This window comes from Rhincodon typus, chromosome 29, assembly GCF_021869965.1.
Source record: "Rhincodon typus isolate 14 chromosome 29, sRhiTyp1.1, whole genome shotgun sequence".
In the NCBI taxonomy this organism is placed as follows: domain Eukaryota; kingdom Metazoa; phylum Chordata; class Chondrichthyes; order Orectolobiformes; family Rhincodontidae; genus Rhincodon; species Rhincodon typus.
Window position 1 is genome coordinate 16,199,875 of NC_063360.1, and position 19,619 is coordinate 16,219,493.

General features: G+C 42.3%; 1 protein-coding gene across 1 annotated transcript in view; it reads right to left on the bottom strand.

Annotated features, from left to right (window-relative positions):
* Window positions 1-16,080: 16,080 nt before the first annotated feature.
* The window catches only part of LOC109920522 (A disintegrin and metalloproteinase with thrombospondin motifs 6-like), a 148,101-nt gene continuing 144,562 nt past the window's right edge, over window positions 16,081-19,619 (bottom strand). The window contains exon 28 of the mRNA XM_048613909.1: window positions 16,081-16,230. Within this exon, the coding sequence (XP_048469866.1) occupies window positions 16,121-16,230 (110 nt within the window). The 3' untranslated portion in view covers window positions 16,081-16,120. The remainder of the gene's footprint in view (window positions 16,231-19,619) is intronic.

The window sequence follows — 19,619 nt, forward strand, 5'->3', positions numbered from 1 at the left end:
GCACATCTTTGAACTGTGGGAGGAAACCGGAGCACCCAGAGGAAACCCACACAGACATGGGGAGAATGTGCAAACTCCACACAGACAGTTGCCCGAGGGTGGAATCAAACCGGGCCCCTGGGGTTGTGAAGCAGCAGTGCTAAGGACTGAATCATCGTGCCAGCCAATCTGTGGCATAAATACAGATTAATTTTTTAAACATTTTTCTTATTCTGCTGGACTCTCTCACTAGATTTATTCAGATTTACTTGTTTTCAGGCTAAATAAGTTCTGAGCCCTTCCCAGTTTCAGAGGCCGGGCTAAGAAGAAGGGTAATTCCGGAAATGTTGGCTTCTCCTTTCCTCCAGATGCTGCCTGGCTTGCTGTGTTCTTCCAGCCTCCTGTTTGTCTACCTTGGATTCCAGCAACTGCAGTTTCTTTGTCTCTAACTAAATTTATTTCTTGACTCATTTGCCGTTTCCTGCAACTGCACATCTCGGAGGTTATTGTCGATGGTGGTGAGTCCACATTCTGAACCTCATTCTGAGACATGCAAGAACTCTCTTTCACAGTCCATTGCCTTTTTCATCTTTGTGTTGTTTTTCATTAAATTATTCCCCTTTCCATTAGTGATCTCCAACTTTACCTCTTAGAACCTGTGGTTGCTCCTTCCAGAACCTCCTTTGTCAATTGTTTAAATGTAGCTGGCTTTTCTCTCTTTTTCTGAGCTCACACTCCATCCCCACAAAAGCTTAGCAGATTTGGAATTAAGTTTTGCCTGCATTGTTAATCATAACTGCATTTCTGCCACTAATTGTCTGCGTTTTTTCGAAGTGCCAATGCTGTTACAGCGATGAGCTCACTTCCTTGATTTTTTTTGTGGAAACAAAAAGTGCTGGTGATCACAGTGAATCAGGCAGCATCCATGGAGAGAAAGCAAATTAACTTTTCAAGTCTAGATGACTCTTCATCAGAGCTGAAGTGAAGTGAGGAGGGAGCAGCATTAATGCAATAGTGGATGGGGGTGTGGGGCTGGTTTGAGTCCTAGGGGAGAAACGATGTTGACAGAGATAGCAGGAACTGCAGATGATGGAGAATCTGAGATAACAAGGTGTAGAGCTGGATGAACACAGCAGGCCAAGCAGCATCAGAGGAGCAGGAAGGCTGACGTTTCAGGCCTAGACCCTTCTTCAGAAATGGGGAAGGGGAAGGGGGTTCTGAAATAAATAGGGAGAAAGGGGGAGGTGGATAGAAGATGGATAGAGGAGAAGATAGGTGGAGAGGAGACAGGTCAAAGAGGTGGGGATGGAGCCAGTAAAGGTGAGTGTAGGTGGGGAGGTAGGGAGGAGATAGGTTAGTCCAGGGAGGACGGACAGGTCAAGGGGGCGAGATGAGGTTAGTAGGTAGGAGATGGGGTTGGGGCTTGGGGTGGGAGGAGGGGATAGGTGGGAGGAAGGACAGGTTAGGGAGGCGGGGACGAGCTGGGCTGGTTTTGGGATGTGGTAAGGGGATGGGAGATTTTGAAGCTTGTGAAGTCCACATTGATACCATTGGGCTGCAGGGTTCCCAAGCGGAATATGAGTTGCTGTTCCTGCAACCTTGGGGTGGCATCATTGTGGCACTGCAGGAGGCCCAGGATGGACATGTCGTCTGAGGAATGGGCGGGGGAGTTGAAATGGTTCGCGACTGGGAGGTGCAGTTGTTTAGTGCGAACCAAGCATAGGTGTTCTGCAAAGCAGTCCCCAAGCCTCCGCTTGGTTTCCCCGATGTAGAGGAGGCCACAACGGGAACAGCGGATGCAGTATACCACATTAGCAGATGTGCAGGTGAACATCTGCTTGACGTGGAAAGTCTTCTTGGGGCCTGGGATGGGGGTGAGGGGGGAGGTGTAGGGGCAGGTGTAGCAGTTGCAGGGAAAAGTGACGGGTGTGGTGGGGCTGGAGGGGAGTGTGGAGTGGACAAGGGAGTCACGGAGAGAGTGGTCCCTCCGGAAAGCAGATAAGGGTGGGGAAGGAAAAATGTCTTTAGTGGTGGGGTCGGATTGCAGATGGCGGAAGTGTCGGAGGATGGCTTCACAAGCTTCGAAATCTCCCCTCCCCCTACCGCATCCCAAAACCAGCCCAGCTCGTCCCCGCTCCCTAACCTGTCCTTCCTCCCACCTATCCCCTCCTCCCACCCCAAGTTTCACCCCCCATCTCCTATCTACTAACCACATCCCGCCCCCTTGACCTGTCCGTCCTCCCTGGACTGACCTACCTCCTCTTCCCCATTTCTGAAGAAGGGTCTAGGCCCGAAATGTCAGCTTTCCTGCTCCTCTGATGCTGCTTGGCCTGTTGTGTTCCTCCAGCTCTACACCTTGTTACCTCAGATTCTCCAGCATCTGCAGTTCCTACTATCGCTGAAGCTATGTGTGACATATGTGTGAAGCTGATGTAACATGAACATTAATCCCTTTACAACCACAATCTTATACACCAATGGCCTGCTTCTTCCTTTGGTTGCTTTTTTTTTGATAATAATGGTCTTACAATTGCATTAGATAAGACATTCTAAATGTTTGATAGTGATGATGAAGGAACAGTAATGTATATCCAATTCCACAGGTTGTATTTTGGAGGAGACATTATGGGTAGTACTCACTCAGAGATAGTAAGAACTGCTGATCCTGGAGTCTAAGATAACACAGTGTGGTGCTGGAGGAACACAGCAGGCCAGGCAGCATCAGAGGAACAGGAAAGCTGAAGTTTCGAGTCTTTTCTGAAGAAGGGTCCCAACCCGAAATGTCAGCTTTCCTGATCCTCTGATGCTGCCTGGCCTGCTGTGTTCCTCCAGCTCCACACTGTGTTCTCTCATGGGTGGTACTGTTGACCTCTATGGTTGTATGGACTGCCCAAGAAGGAAGATAGAATCATAGATTGGTATAATACAGGAGGAGGCCAGTTGGTCCATTTAGTCTGTGCTGGCACTTTTGAAAAATGATCCTGCTTTCTTGTTCTGTAATGTTATCCATGCATTTTTAAATTTGAATATTTATCCCTTTTGAAGGCCACACTGTTGAACTGGTAACCATCATCCAATTTCAAATCTGAAACACTCATTGTACATAAATGTTCTTCTTCTGGATCTTTCAAAAAACACCTGTCTGTTTACCAGCCTTCTACTGTTAGAATCAGTTTCTTGTTATTTACTCTATCTAAACACTTCATGGTTTTAACAGCGTTTCTCCAATACTATAGGGGAATAAGAAAAGGATTAGATAGAATTCAAGGGGATGGACAATGGGACAATATTTTTCTCTTGACCAGGCAGTGTGAGAACACATAATGATGTCCTTACAAGGGGCCAAAGAGAATATGTTAGATGGCTCCAGAAATGAGTTCATTGTTTGGATTAGTTTGGGAGATTTTATTGTACAGCAAAATCAGTCTCACATTTATTGTTTCACGATGCATGCTGTCAGGTTTTGACATCCAGAGAGGAATCATTATACAAGAGTTTTCTAAAAAGATCCAAAGCAGTAGTAAGGATGAATCTTTGGATTTGCATCTCTACTTGAGCAGCGACACATTTGGGAAACTGGCCAATGTTTACTGAATACTCAGTATGTTTTTTAACTTATGATTCCTCTTGAAGACAAATGTTCCTGTATCAAGCTTCCTGTGAACTGTTATGGCAATGTTGTGTAAGTTCTTGGCTCCTTACAATAGTTTACACACTATCCAGCCATAAGCTCACCAGAAATATACAATGAGATAAAAGATTCAGATGTAAATGTATCTCATTTCTAAGGTTTTAGAGTAGATTTGTAGCTCGGGTTGTGGATGTTGTGGTTGGTTGGCTCGCCGAGCTGGTTTGTTATTTTGCAGACGTTTCGTTACCCTACTGGGTAACATCATCAGTGCAGCCTCCAATGAAGTGCCGTTGTGTTTTCCTGCCTGTTATTCTCACAAAACAGCAGAACAATATGGCTGCAGGATGGTAAAGGTAATGATAAACGACGCACACAACCAGCTCCACAGATATAACAGAGAAATTACGCACCAAAAAACGTTATTCCTGGAAGCTACCAACCAAGACTGGACAACAGACTAGAATGAGCCATCAACATTAGTCAACAGACCACAAGAGCCAGGATAAGACAGACAGACCCTTCAGGACAAACTCGCCAAACTAACCCACCAAAACGACAACAACAGAGCAGACACCTGGATAAGAAACCTCTCAGACAGAAAACTGATAGATACAGAGAAAGCTGTTCTCATCCACGGACTTAACTACAACTACAGAGACGCCGGCAAAACAGAATTCCTAGCCAGACTAGGATTAGCCATGGAGCTACAAAGGAGACTAAAGCACCTCGTTCGCAAATCACCCCACTCAATCCACTCAGCCCAAGAGTTCCTGAACTTCATCAAGGACATAAGAATAGATGACGATGAGACCAAGGTATCGTTTGACATCACTGCCCTATTCACATCAATAGACATACCACTAGCAAGAGAAACAATGACAGCACTACTAAAACAAGAACAAGACCCCAGTGACACCATCTCCACAGACAACGTGCTGAAGCTACTGGACTTATGCCTCACCACCCACTTCACCTTTAACAGCCAAATATATGAACAGATCAATGGGACACCCATGGGATCACCCATCTCCGGACTAATAGCCGAAGTGGTGATGCAGAGACTGGAAAGTATGACCCTTCCGCTAATCCAGCCAAAACTATGCATACGCTACGTGGACGACATCTTCGTCATTATTAAACGGACCATACTTAAGGAGACACACGAACTAATAAACAACACCCTCACCGGAATCAGATTCACCAGAGAAGAGAAGAACAAACAGCTCCCATTTCTGGACATCATGGTAGAGCGCAGGATAAATGGGGAATTCCTAACAAAGGTAAACAGGAAAGCCACATACACTGACCAAGTACTGAATTTCAACTGCAACCACCCTAACACACACAAACGAAGCTGCGTGAGAACATCATTTAAAAGGGCAACAACACACTGCAGCAGCACAGAGCTACACCAAGAAGAAGAAGAGTACCTCTTCCAAGTATTCAAAGATAATAGATCTCCAAAAAACTGGGTCAGAAGATGCCTATCACACAAACGACACCAGGAAGATACTACACGCCCCGACACACTCACCACGCTATCTTACATCAGAAACACATCTGAACTGACCACAAGACTCCTCCAACCACTGGGCATCAGAGTAGCACACAAACCCACATCAATCCTACAACAACTTCTCACCCGAACCAAAGACCCACGACCCACTATGGACAGGACCAATGTCATATACAAGATTCCCTGCAGAGACTGTGACAAACATTACATCGGACAAACAGGAAGGAAATTAACGACAAGGGTACACGAACATCAATTGGCTACAAAAAGATTCGACCAATACTCACTTATCTCTATCCACATGGATAAGGAGAACTACCAATTCGACTGAGACAACACCAAGATCCTGGGACAAGCTAAGCAGAGACAAGCACGGGAATTCCTAGAAACCTGGCGCTCCACAAAGAAAGCCATCAACAAACACATAGAGCTTGACCCCATATACAGTCCACTGCGAAAGAAAACTGGAAGTGAGGTAATCCAGCTCAACAGACTCCAGAGTTTAAAAACCAGGCGGGAAAACACAACGGCGCTTCATCGGAGGCTGCACTGATGATGTTACCTAGCAGGGTAATGAAACGTCTGCGAAACAACAAACTAGCTCAGCGAGCCAACCAACTACAAAATGCATCTCATTTGTTAATGGGGAAAATGTACTCTGTGCAGTTCAGTGTTTTGTTCTCCAGGCCTCAGCGGCTGTTGCTCACTAATCCACACGGTTCTTCTATGTGTTGCCATAGTGGAAGAAGTGGGTCAGAGGGTTGCCTGATGCCTCTCTTAAGAGTTTCCTGGACTTGAGGTAGATTTTTGCATCCTTCATCAAGTATCCCAGCACATGGGGGAGCGGTGGGGCGCATATGTACAGCTGCGATTGCTTCTTGGGCTCCCTTTTGTGTTTTTTGAGGAGGATGAATGAAATGAGTCATTCTGAGAGACAGCCTCCCCATTTGCAGTGACATTTCCTTGCCATTAGACACTTCCCCAGCTGGTTCGCCTGTTCTGTTTGGTCCTGTTCTCTGCACCTCTGTTCATAGGATGGGCCCCGTATATGCATTTCTCCTGCAGACTTACCTAGCTTATTGCCCAGAGTATCTGGATAGTGTAAGATGCAAAGATAATCTAAGCATGACTGGCCACTACTGCACACATCTTTGCAATTATTGAGCTGATAGAAAACCTGGGAGGTTTATGTTTATTCCCAATTGTATCAGTAACTGATGCCTTCGGAACCCTCACTGTTGGGAAAAACAAAAGCAGATTTTTTTTTTCAAAAAGCATTGAGTAATTTGCAAGAGTGTGATGATGTGACTGACGATTGTGAGAGATAAATCATAAAAGTAACAAGTAAACTCCTCTTAGAATGTCACATTCTTACAAGAAAACAAGCACATATGAAAATCTTAACATGGAGTCTCTGCAGGAACAACACAAAATACTGGTGTTGTAGGTTTGTTTGCCGAGCTGACTGGTTTTCATGCAAACGTTTTGTCTGCCTTCTCGGTGATATCATCAGTGCTATGTAGCCTCCGTTGTTCTGTCCTGCTCTGAATTTATGTGGTCTGCTCTATCATGGTGGGCAGTCTTGCTTCTGGTTTTGTACCATAGCGGTACGTAGATAGGATCTATTTCAACATGGTTGTTAATTGCATTGGTGGTTGAAAACCAGGCCTCCGGGAATTCTTGTGCTTGTCTTTGTCTCGCTTGTCCTAGTACTGTAACTTTGTCCCAAACAACTTGATGTCCTTCTATGTTGGAGTGTACTGAAACGAGGGAGAGTTGGTCGTGCCGTTTTGCTGTGAGTTGGTATCCATGTATCCTGGTGGTGAGTTTCCTGCCCATCTGTCCTATGTAGGGTTTCTTGTAGTAGCTGCATGGTATTTTACATATCACATTTGTCCTGCTCATTGTGTATATGGGGTCATTCGTCTTTGAGAGTAACTGGCGAAGTGTGCCTGTTGGTTTGTGTGCTATCCTCACTCCAAGAGGTCGTAGGAATCTTGCAGTCAGTTCTGTTGTGTTTCTAACATAGAATAGGGTGGCCAGTGTGTTGGGGTGTACAGTGTCTTCTTGGTGTTGTTTATTTGCCAGGCAGCGGCAGATGAAACTTTTAGGACAACCATTGCTTGCAAAGACTCTGTATTGGTGTTCCTCTTCATTTTTGCACAGCTCCAGGGTGTTGCAGCGAGTTATCGCTCATTTAAACAGAGTCTTGACACAGCTCTGTTTTGGATGTGCATGCCTGGCAAACAACACCAAGAAGACGCTGTACACCTCAAAACACTGACCACCCTACCCTCTGTTAGAAACACAACAGAACTGACTGCAAGACTCCTATGACCTCTTGGAATGAGGATAGCACACAAACCAACAGCCACACTTCACCAGTTACTCTCAAAGACGAATGACCCCATACCCACAATGAGCAGGACAAATGTGATATATAAAATACCATGCAGCTACTACAAGAAACTCTACACAGGACAGACGGGCAGGAAACTCACCACCAAGATACATGAACACCAACTCACAGCAAAACAGCACGACCAACTCTCCCTCGTTTCAATACACTCCAATATAGAACAACATCAATTTGACTGGGACAAAGTTACAGTACTAGGACAAGCAAGACAAAGACAAACACAAGAATTCCTGGAGGCCTGGTTTTCAACCACCGATGCAATTAACAAACATGTTGAAATAGACCCTATCTACATACCACGATGGTACGAACCCAGAAGCAAGACTGCCCACCATGACAGACTAGGCCATATAAATTCAAAGTGGGACAGAACAACAGCTCTTCAACGGAGGCTACACAGCGCTGACAATGTCACCTAGAAGGCAGACAAAACATTTGCATGAAAACCAGTCAGCTCGGTGAACCAACCAACAACTCCAACCACAACCCGAGCTACAGATCTTTGTTAAAACATTAAACACAAAATATTACACCTGAGAAAAATTGAACTGTTTTAAAACTGGACAAATTTAGAAGTCAATTAATACTTTAACCAAAAAGTATTTTCTGCATAATTTAACATAATAAATGTAGGATCTGAAAAGAGAAGATTATTGGACAGAAGCACATTTGGAAGTTAATCTGAAAAACACAAGAACTAATTGAAGTTTATCTTGCATTACTTCATTGGATATATGGTTTGTTACATGGTCACTTATCACAGTGGTACAAGCTTATCATGTTGAGAACCGCATTGTACAAAATGTTGCAACTAGTTAGAGGGACACTTTTGCTCGCAAATCGGAATCAGCCAAATGCTGGCAAAGGTAGAAAACCATACTAACTTACCTTTAAATCAGAGCTCTGGCCTAGATTCTGCTTCAGACTCGTCCCTGGAGGCATTGTTTGACCTGTAGCAGAGGTCCTTCCTCAGAAATGTATTCAGAGAGACTGCTGAAGGAAATGCCCCTTGAGGTAGATTCCATTCCATTGAACTGATTTGAAGTATCTGCTTCAGTTTATTCATCTCAGATGAGATAATTGTTGAAAATCTCAAATATTATATGTAAGTAGTCTGAAAATGGTTTAACTTTAAATGTTAATGCCACTTTTACAAGTTTGAGATGATAAATCTATTCTAATAACTAAATACAAATGTTAGGATATCATTGCTAATTTAATTAGTTCTTCATGTTAATGTGTAAAAGTCAAGGTTTTTAAATGCATTGAAGTGTCATCCAATGGGTTGAGTGTAGCAAACAGCTTATAATTTGCTGTTGTCTCAGAGAAAGCTGTAACTTCATGTGGTCCTCACAAGTAAAGAGTTAGATGTTGGAAGGTCAGAGTTGCTTACTAATTCTATAAAATGCATTTGGATTGGAGATGCCTCAGACAATGGCTCTATTGTTATTTTTACTTTAAACGATTTTAGTTTGATCGCATTTCATTCAAGGCAGGGGAGTATGAATAAGTTTGCATTTCATGTCCTCCTTCAGGTGAAGCTCACACACAAGGAGCTGACAGAATAGGAGGTGATAGTGCGGCACATGTTCATCCTGGAGAATCTCTCTGTGACCACTGGAGTGTCAGACACTGGTGGAAGAGGTGAGCCATTAAGTGGAGAGATGCTTACACCATTCGCATGACTATTTGAGATGAGCAATGGACTGGCTTTATTTCGGTCCTCTGACAGATACTGCAGGGACCTTGGATCATAATGTGCCTCATTGTCTTCACATCCTGACAGACCATAAGGTGCTGTGCTTGGAACAGAAGCGAGCCTGTCACAGCGATGTATTGTACGTGGAGGTGGGACAGCAGCATTCAGATAGCAAACCTGTCTCTGACAATGGTGTGCATAATGATTTCTTCACTTTAGATCTGTCTGCAATTCAGAAGAGTCCTGCATCACAGTTATGTACCACATGGAAAAGGCTACAGACCATTCTGCCCCATTACTTCAATCTGTTAATGAATTGTAAATGGATCTGACACAGATGATCCAGCCCTTGAGTGGATTACTTAAGCAGAGGAACGGGCAGTTTCTGCAGTAGAATTCTGATTCTTAGAGGCAGCAGTCTGAGTTTAAGAGGCTGTTTCTATAATATGTCCAGCAATAGCTTCCTGCTAGGTGTGCAGCAATGGCACCATCTGATCAGGAGAAATCCCTTGTAATCTCTGATCAGATGCAGCCCAGAGCAGAGACATCTGGGTCTGAGCTTGCATTCAGGACTGAGGAGGTCTCTTTACAAAGAAAGGGAAGATGTAGGATAGCAAGGGTCGATATCAATAATAGCATTCCACCAAAATGCTGCTGCAACCCATTCCCTCCTTGGCCATTATTCAATATTTTCATGTCTTGCCCATTATGTTGAAACTCATTTTTAACTGCACATTTTATATTGTACTTTTCAGTCTCCTGGTTAACTCTTCTGAAGGCACTATTCATTAGGAAATATTTAAAAGATTTGCATTGAGTTATATCATATCTGACTTTATTTTTTGCATGTTATCTTGTTGTTACTGTAAAATAATTTTGCACTGTTATATTTAAATCATGACAGAAAATGTTAATGACACTTTTGCTTTGCTATGTATAGCCTAAGCAATCTTTTTATTTAACATCAATACTGGCAAAGAATCACAAATAAACAGTATGGGTGAAATATGACATACAAATGACTACCTCTGAAAATATTTCTATTTCTAAATAAAAGTCATTTGCTTACAAATTTATCAGCAGTCTCCTTATCATTCCGAGAGGGAGGAAGAGAAATACAGAAGGAGTGAGGGAGAGAGAGATATATAGGGAGAAGCACAGGGAGGGAAGCAGCAACATATGCAGCGAGGGATGGAGATAGTAGGAAGGAGGGAGAGTGAGTGATACACAGACAGAAGGAGGTAGGGAGTGTGGGAGATATACAGGGAAGGAGTGAGAGAGGGAGAGTGATACATAGGGAGGGAGAAAGCGAGATACTCCAGTCTGACATACTTAAGGAGCAAGAGCTGTAGCGACCAGGTGATCTCTCGCAATCCTAGCAGCAGCAGGTGCTTATGCCACCTGATGTTCTCCAAGAGGCATTAGAACATTGAGATCCATGTGACATTCATGTATCACGTTCACTTGCTCTTCCAGTTCCTCTGTGGCATCAAGTGGGAGTCCTTATTGGACAGGAAAAGTATGCCGTGCAGAACATGTCATCACAATCTGGGACACTATCACAGGCGAGCTCTCTAAGTTGCTACCTCACTTGTCCAAGCAAACTGAACCATGACTTGATTACTCCAATTGTCCTCTCCACCACTTGGCATGCTGCTGCATGACTGTAGTTGTACCATTCCTGTGCATAGTGCTCCTACGAAATGGTGCCATGAGCCATATTGTACTGGGTACCCTGATCATCCAGAAGCGACCCTGGTGCAGATGTCATGGCAAGTCCGATCCTCCTCTAAATGATCCCTGTGTTTGAGTTGTGCCATCAAGAAAAGCAATAGCATGTTGACTACTGAAGCTTCAATAGTGGGGAAGAAAATCACACACATTTGCAGATGACACTGTACGTGCTGAAGAGGATTCTGTGATGACTTGTTCAAAGTGACAGGTAACATTATATTCAAGGTCCATCTTGGTAATTCAGCATCATATTTATTATAGGCTTCATGCCTTTTACCATTTCTCTGAAACTTTCACTTCAAACTTTTGTCAACATGTATTTTATGTATGGACATTATGAATTCACTTCAACAGAGCACATATAAGAACTGAGAGCTTTTTAAGGCCTAAAATAACCTTATTAAAGTGTTACAAAATCTCCGGCATTTTCACTTTTCGAGCGCACTTCCTAGTGTTTGAATAACTTTTATGAACTGACTGAATCAACAGTTGGAAATACCTCTCCAAGCTCCTCTTAGATCACATATTAAAAAAAAATTTAAAGCAAGATGTTTCAAATCCATACCTTTGGGGGATTGAGCAGAACTTTACAATTTTATATGAATTTGGCTTTAGATCTCTGTAATCATTCCAAAATCACAAATCGCTGATTCAGAAGCTTCAAAATTGTAATTTTCCCTGTTGGACAGGAATGGAGCAGGAATGCAGCTGGAACTGAGTGATTCTATTTCTTGCTGTCTTGCTGACTACAATGCTGCCACTTATGGAATCAGACGAGTGACTCACCAGAATCAAACAGGACTCTCGTGCCTAAGCCTAATGAGATGCCTTGTTAGGATCTAATGGCATTTTAATCTGTGCTCCAGCAATTAAGTCACTGCACTGTTTTCCTGCCAGACTGAAGGAGATCAGCAGCTGTAGAAAGGACAAATAGGATGTTACATCAATTAAAAGGTGCCTTTGCTTTACAGAAAAAAATTGCCACCTCCAGGTTTTGGATTCTCTCACTGGCTGTCTCAAGAATTTTCCTTGTGACTTACCTGCAAGCCTGTGGAGGCTAAAAATCACCCTGTCACTAGATGTAGCACAGTACAGATAGGAAGACAGTCTAATCAGAGAGGATAGTGTCATTCAAGTAGATCCATTCTTGCGATCTGAAATGGGTTGGCTTATAATGGGAAGACAACTCATAATACCATAGATGTAAACTTTAGACAGTTATCTGTTGAGGAATGAGCTAAGAAAAATAGATTGAACATTATTATTAAGAGGGGAAAGGATGGGTGGGAGAAACAGATTGTGATGAGAAATATTGTACAAAGCATAAAAATAGATGCATGCTACCAAGAAAGATGTGCAACATTAGGGAAAGGTGGAAACAATGACTATAATTTGGGTAATATATTGCTACTATCTGAAGACCAGAAGAATCTTCGGGAAGCATGAACTAGATTGAGCAACTACAGTAATCAGAAAAATAGTTTTTTTCTTTATTGACATAGTTGTGCTATGGAAATTACCTGGCTATTGGGGTGAGTGAACACATGACAGGATGTAGTTAGTTACAAGAGTAGTCTGCAATTTGAAAGTGAAAAATCTATAGAACATAAGAAATCCAAACATATAAATGTTTGGACAGTGGACATGATACATATCACATACACTACATCCACAAAACTGAGAGCAGTGGTTCAGAACTGAGAGACAAAAGACTGATGGGGAAAAGAATAAGCAGTGCCAACTTAAGTTACAGAAACAAACAAGAGTGATGCCGTTGACTTAGCTCAAACCTGCTGGGAATAACTTACTTTACTCAAATCTGACACCAAATGCTAAAAAATTAGAACTGAGGATTTCATCAAAGCTTCAATAATTAACCGGCCATCAGAAATACAATGAAGAAACCTAACACCCATTTCCCTTTCTCATCTTGGTCACCATATTTAAGAGATGATTGATTTGTACTGAAGGTGGTACAGCAAAGATTCACCTGTAGCTTCCTGCAATGAAAAGGTGTTGTTAAGAGACAGATCAAAGTGCATGTATAACTTTCTGGAGTTTAGAAGAATGGGAGGAGATCTTGTAGAAGTAAAAACAATGTTTAGGAGGGTCTTGACTGAAAGATTGCTTCTCTTAGCTAAGAAATAAGGACACAGCTTCATGATAAGGGATTGATCAATTAAGACTGTGATGAGGAGCTGTATCTTACTCAAAGGAACCTTAGAATTCTTGAAATTCGCTAACCCAGAGGGTTGTGGTGTCTCCATTATTAAGTATCTTCATGGCTGAGGCAGACAAACTTTTAATCTCTCATGGAATCATAGGGTATGGGGAATGGGCAGGAAAATAACATGGAGTAGAAGGTCAGCCATGATCATATTGAATGGTGAAACAGCTTGAGGAGACAGTTGACCTACTCCTGCTCCTATTTCTTATGTTCAGTTCGTGAAACTGTAAAACTCCCTTTCGTCTCAGACCTAAGCATAAACAAGTGGAAAATATCTACAATTACTCATTGGGCCAGAGGTCAACATAACCTGAGGCTAGAGGGATAAATGTAACCAGTGAATAAGTGTTCCCCTCAATTACTGTTAAGGGATTGGTTTCTGGAAGTAGATCCAGTTGATTGGAAGATATAGTTTCTTGATCAGTAGCACCAGATCCTCAGACATTTAAGGCAAATAAGTGGATTATTTTGAAAGTTCACAATTGCTAGGATACAAATTACTCACCTGGTCACTGCTGTGACAAGTAGGGATAATTTCACCTTAAAAATAGACTGTCTCCATCACCAAAGCATCATATCTGCAGTGGAAACAGTATCACCCTCGGTATCTCAGGTTCCTCCCACACAATGCATCATCCTAACCTGGACATAAATTAGTATTCCTTCATTGTCACTGTGTCAAAAATCCAGAATTCACTAGAGAACATCATGAGAGCAGTAGGCCACTTCTACTGGGGAAGATTACATCCCAAAAATGAAAATGATGGTAGGGTAATTTATGCTGCTCAAGTACAAAAGCTTCACTACATTAGTCCATATACAGTGATGGAAAGGTGAAAACAACAAGGTTGACTATGCAATTTTCATATCTACTGAACCAATCTAAGCACTAAAAAAGCTAAAAACTTAACCTCACACGACCCCAAATATCATATTTGCTCCAAAGATAGGAAAAGAAGGTGAAATGTTAGGTCTGTTGTTACATAATAAATTAGGTTGTTCAATGCTTGAAGGCAATTCCATACAGAAATACCAAACTAGGAAACTGTTGCTAGGCTTGCTGTCACTGTTGCTGAAAAAGCCAGGCTGTGCAAAGCAGCTGAGACAAAAGGTAAACATGGGCAATATGTCAACATTTATCCACTATCCCAGACAAGGGAGAGAAAGCACATAGTTGGAGAATTGTAGAAAATGCATATCCAGAACTTGTGGGAATAGATGGTGGTGTTGTCCTTAAAAAAGACATGACAAAGTAACTCTACCGGATGATAAACAGATTGTCAGAGTTTGATTCCTCTCCGATACCTTGCACTATGGAGATCCTGGAGATTCTAGTGGGTAGCAAGTATCTGACAAATCCAATCTTGAAATAAGACAGATGGTACTAAATGTTGAGGCCCAGTCATGCTCTGTATTTGTTACACCATCAGAAATGTACACGTTTACAGTCAGGCATTTTGGAATGAAGAATACATACATTCTGTGCTAACACTGGTTGATCATGTTTTGACAGCAGCCAGAAATTACTCGCTGGTATATATTGCTGATATTGCAATTTTCAGTGGGAGATGGGACAAGTACTTCTTTCATGTCACCAACAGACAAACCAAGTTGAGCCAAGCAGGATTAGCTGCTCAGGTCAATAAGTGCACCATTTTCAATTCAATAATGCAATATAATTTTTTGAGATGAGCAAAAACATAACCGTAAAGATTACTTAAGAGTTTGGATATACCACAAAATAATATGGTAAGTACGTTGTCAATCTGTACTAAAAATGTTACGCAGTACAATTTCGCAGTGAACAATTGTCTGAGTGCCATTGCTGGGGCAAACATCAGTTCAACCACTTATCCATTTTGGTCTCAGTGTTGTCACAAATGCTAACAGAGCCAACAGTGATTAAGACAGGATGCTCTACAATGACCGCAGCTGGTTCAGCTGCAAAGTGGTTTATGTGACAACGGCATAATCTTTCCGGTCAATTGTTAAAAGACTACCAGTTGGCAATTCTGTAATACACGTGCAATTAATTTGTGAATATTATTTTAGATTTAAACTTCCATAAATATAAAGCAATCTGAACTTATAAAGTAACAGAAACAATTGGTGAGCAGCTTGGACTTCACAGTCATTTGTTTGCAGTCCATTAATATTGATTTACATTGTACTAGTTCTATTAAATGTTTTATTTATGACTGTTTCAGCAGTGCAACCCAGAATAAAAATAATCACTGTCTAGATTAAAACAGTCCAGTATTGAAATCGGTAGCTTAATTCACTGGTGGAGATACTAGAAAAACATCAGAAGTACAGCAAGCAGATGGACAGCACCCAAGGCTCACTGGGGGGTTATAACGCTGTAGCTTTTTTTGGCAAATCCTTGCAGCACATAGCACATCTATGGATTAAGAATGGAGATCATTTATACCCTTCACAAATCCATTACTGATACACTGTTACAAAATTTGTTAAAATATTCTCTTTGTGAACAAATTAACAGCTAAGCAGCATTTTCATAATATAGCTATGCTGTCATCCATAATATGGGAAATCAGCTCTTGTTCAAATGATGTTTAAAAAAAACCCTGCGAATTCACAAAAGAATGGGCAATATTATAGCTTGTAGTTTTGAGCATTAATTATGTGCTGTCTATTTAAGTCAACTAACCGAAATGATGAAGTCCATGAATTCAGCAACAGATATAAATCATGGTCAATGCTGATTGTTTTATGACAAATCAATGAGATGACTGTACCAAGTGGAGCTTGTTGATTGTCCTTACTAGCTGGTTAACACCTTATAGTTTTTCCATCCGATCTTCTCTTTGAACACATACAACATATCCACATTTGGTCCACATTGCAGTCCGGCTCCATAAAATATTTTGCTCATTTGAAGCTGTTCTTGAAGATCAATGTCCTTGGCAAGTTTTACAACACATCTGCCTGAAGTAGGGCCTACTGCAGAATTTAAATTTTAGCACCAGTGGGCAGTAAGCGACTTTATTCACATCCCTGCATTCTGCAAAATGAAAACAAACCATAATCAAATTACAAACCTCTTCGCTACAAGGTGTGGTTAGGTTAACAATGTTGAGAAAAGAAAGAGATATCCCCACCTATTAATGCTGTTACATCTTCTTCAACGCAGCACATCCTTGGCACAAGCACCACTGATCAATATTATCAGAGGCTTGTAACAGCATAAATTTCACCCAAATCTTTTTTCTAATGTTCTGATTGGGAAGGATTGATTGCATTGGTGGCAGGTTTACTTGGTAGATTTTAGCACTGTGGTGTGTGTTATTGAGGGATTATTGGGGAATTAATACTAGAGTGGGGAGGTATTGCACCATAGTGGGAGGCTGTTGGAAGGACTAATCCTGTGATGAGGGTCTTTAGGTGTTAGGGTTTCAGTGCTCTGACAGCGACTTATCCAAATAGTATTAAGGTGTGGGTCTTACTCTGAGAATTAACTTGCTGAGCGGGCGGGCTTACAAGGAGGATTAATCTAAATTAATTTGATGAGGTGGGGGAACAGTACAAGGAGGTTAATGTTGAATCAGAGATAGTAGGAACTGCAGATGCTGGAGAATCCGAGACAACAAGGTGCAGGGCTGGATGAACACAGCAGGCCAAGCAGCATCATAGGAGCAGAGAGGCTGACGTTTCGGGCCTAGACCCTTGGTAAGGTTAGGTTCAGTGGTAGATATTGGAGGTAGGGTCTGGTTGTGCGACGACCTAGGGAATGACACACTTAGAGCATAATATTGTTATGTATATCTGTGATGGGCCCAGCTGTCAACATTAATGTCAATGGCAACAGTAACCACAAAAGAAAGAGTTAATAGCTAACCGAATAAACCTGACAAAAAGAAAATTGGCACTCTGTCCAATTAGGAGGTAGTGCTTCCCTCATGTTTGCACCCCAGTACCTCCTACGACCACATAACGCTTTTGTTAATCATCTGAAGCCAAAGTTTACCGGAGGTGGATGAGAACGTGGAGCTGATTATGATTTTCTTGAAGGACAAGTCAGTTTCATGGGGCTGAATGGCCTACTTCTGCTCTGAACTCATATGTGGCTGTGGAAAGGGGAAGGTGTGGTAGCTCTGAAAAAATGTGGCCCGTAATCATATTCAGCACAAAGGAACATGATTGTGGTTGCTGGAGTTAATCAGCTCAGCTTCAAGACATCTCTGCAGGAGTTCCTTAAGGTAGTGTCCTAGACCCAACCAACCTGACCATCAATGACCTTCCCTCCATCATAAGATCATAAGTGGGGATGCTCGCCAATTATTGTACAATGTTCATGTGGCTCATGTCCAAATGCAGCAAGACCTGGATAACGTTCAGGTTTGGGCAGACAAATAGCAAGTTACATTCAGTCCACAAAAGTGCCAGGCAATGCCCATATTAAACAAGAGAGAATTTAACCATCGCCTCTTTATATTCAATGGCATTACCGTTGTTGAATACTGCACAGACAACATCCTGGGAGCTACCATTAACCAGAAAATAAATTGGACTAGCCATAGAAGTACATTGGTTACAAGAGCATGTCAGATCCGAGGAATCCTGCAGCTAATAGCTCACCTCCTGACTTCCCCAAAGTCTGTCCAGCAACTACAAGGTACAAGTCAGGGAATTTGTTGGAATACTCCCCACTTGCCGGGATGGGTGCAGCTCAAAAACACTCAAGAAGCTTGACATCATCCAGCAGCCACTTGATTGGCACCACATCCACGAACATCCACTCCCTCCACTACTGATACTCAGTAGCAGTAGTGTGTCTAATCTACAAGATGCACTACAGAAATTCAAATAGGCTGCATGGACAACACCCTCCAAACTCATGGCCATCATCATAAACTCAGTAAGGGCAAGGATAGCAGATACATGGGAACACCACTACCTCCAAATTCCCCTCCAAGCCACTTACCTTACTGACTTAGAAATATATTGGTGTTTCTTCATTGCCAGTGGCTGAAATTTCTGGAACTCCCTCCCTAACAGTATCTATACCAAATGGACTGCAGCAGTTTAAGAAGTCAATTCACCAAAACCTTCTCAAGAACAACCTGGGATAAGCAACAAATGCTAGTCCGGCCAGAATGCCCACATTCTGTGAATCAATAAAAAAACATGCAAAGCGAGTCTGCACCTCCCAGAACATGCCTGTTCTAAATAGCAAACAGAGGAAGGTAATCTTTCAACTTGCAAGTTGGAATGTGAACAGCATGAACTTTGACATGAACAACAACTCTCACTCCACAGTATGTGTACATGAGACTGCCCTGTTGACTGTGGGTTATATAAATCTGGTATTGACAACACCACTTCACAAGAAATCAGATTAGCTGACACAAACTCTAATCATGAGGTTACGGCAAGGTGTTGAAGATTAGAAGCATGGTGTAGGCTTCACAGTAAGTAATCACTTGACCAAGTCAGCTGAGTCACCGGTAGCAACCTTCACATGCTTCATCTCCCTGTGGCTGTCATCTGATGAAGGCAGAGTCAAACCCATATGTGCCTTTGCACCAAATCTGCATGCCAGGTCGGAATTTTATTCAAATTAGACCTGTGTGTGTGTTCTGTGCAATATCTAGCCCCAGTGCATCAAATAAATTCTGCGATGGAAGATTCTGATTTGTGAAGTTTAAAAATCGATAAGAGTGTGGTGATTGGGAATAGAAGCCATAATGAAAGACCTCATTGTTTGTGTACCCAAGAAAGTGCAAATGAAATGTTAACAAGCTTTATTTAAATTTAACCAATCTATCAGATTTTTCACATATTAGACTCAGTGAGGAGCATTGTACAATATTCACATGACTTCTATGTCACTTAGATGTGGTATTTGTATGATTCACAGGCAGCTGGGAAATTATAGAATCCCTACAGTGTGGAAGCAGGACAGTCAACTCATCGAGTCCACACTGGCCCTCCAAAGAACATACCACCCAGACTCACCCCATCCCTGTAACCTTGCATTTCCCCTGGCTAATCCACCTAGCCTGCACGTCCCTGGACACTATGGGCAATTTAGCAATTCACATAACCTGCACATCTTTGGACTGTGGGAGGAACCCAGAGCACCCAGAGAAAACCCACACAGACACAGGGAGATTGTGCAAACTCCACACAGACAGTTACCGGAGGCTGGAATCGAACCTGTGTCCCTGGTGCTGTGAGGAGGCAGTGCTAACTGCTGAGCCATCTTCAGTGGCATCTCCAAGGGGCCATTATACACCATCGTGATTACTAGGGCTACAGTGACTTCAACAGTCACCAAGGCAGCAAGTAAAAATCCTCAACAACTTGGGAGCTTGACATGCAACCCTTGTGACAGACCTTGCTTCACAAATACTGGTCTTTGCTGCTCCCTGGGGAGATAACTCTATCTGA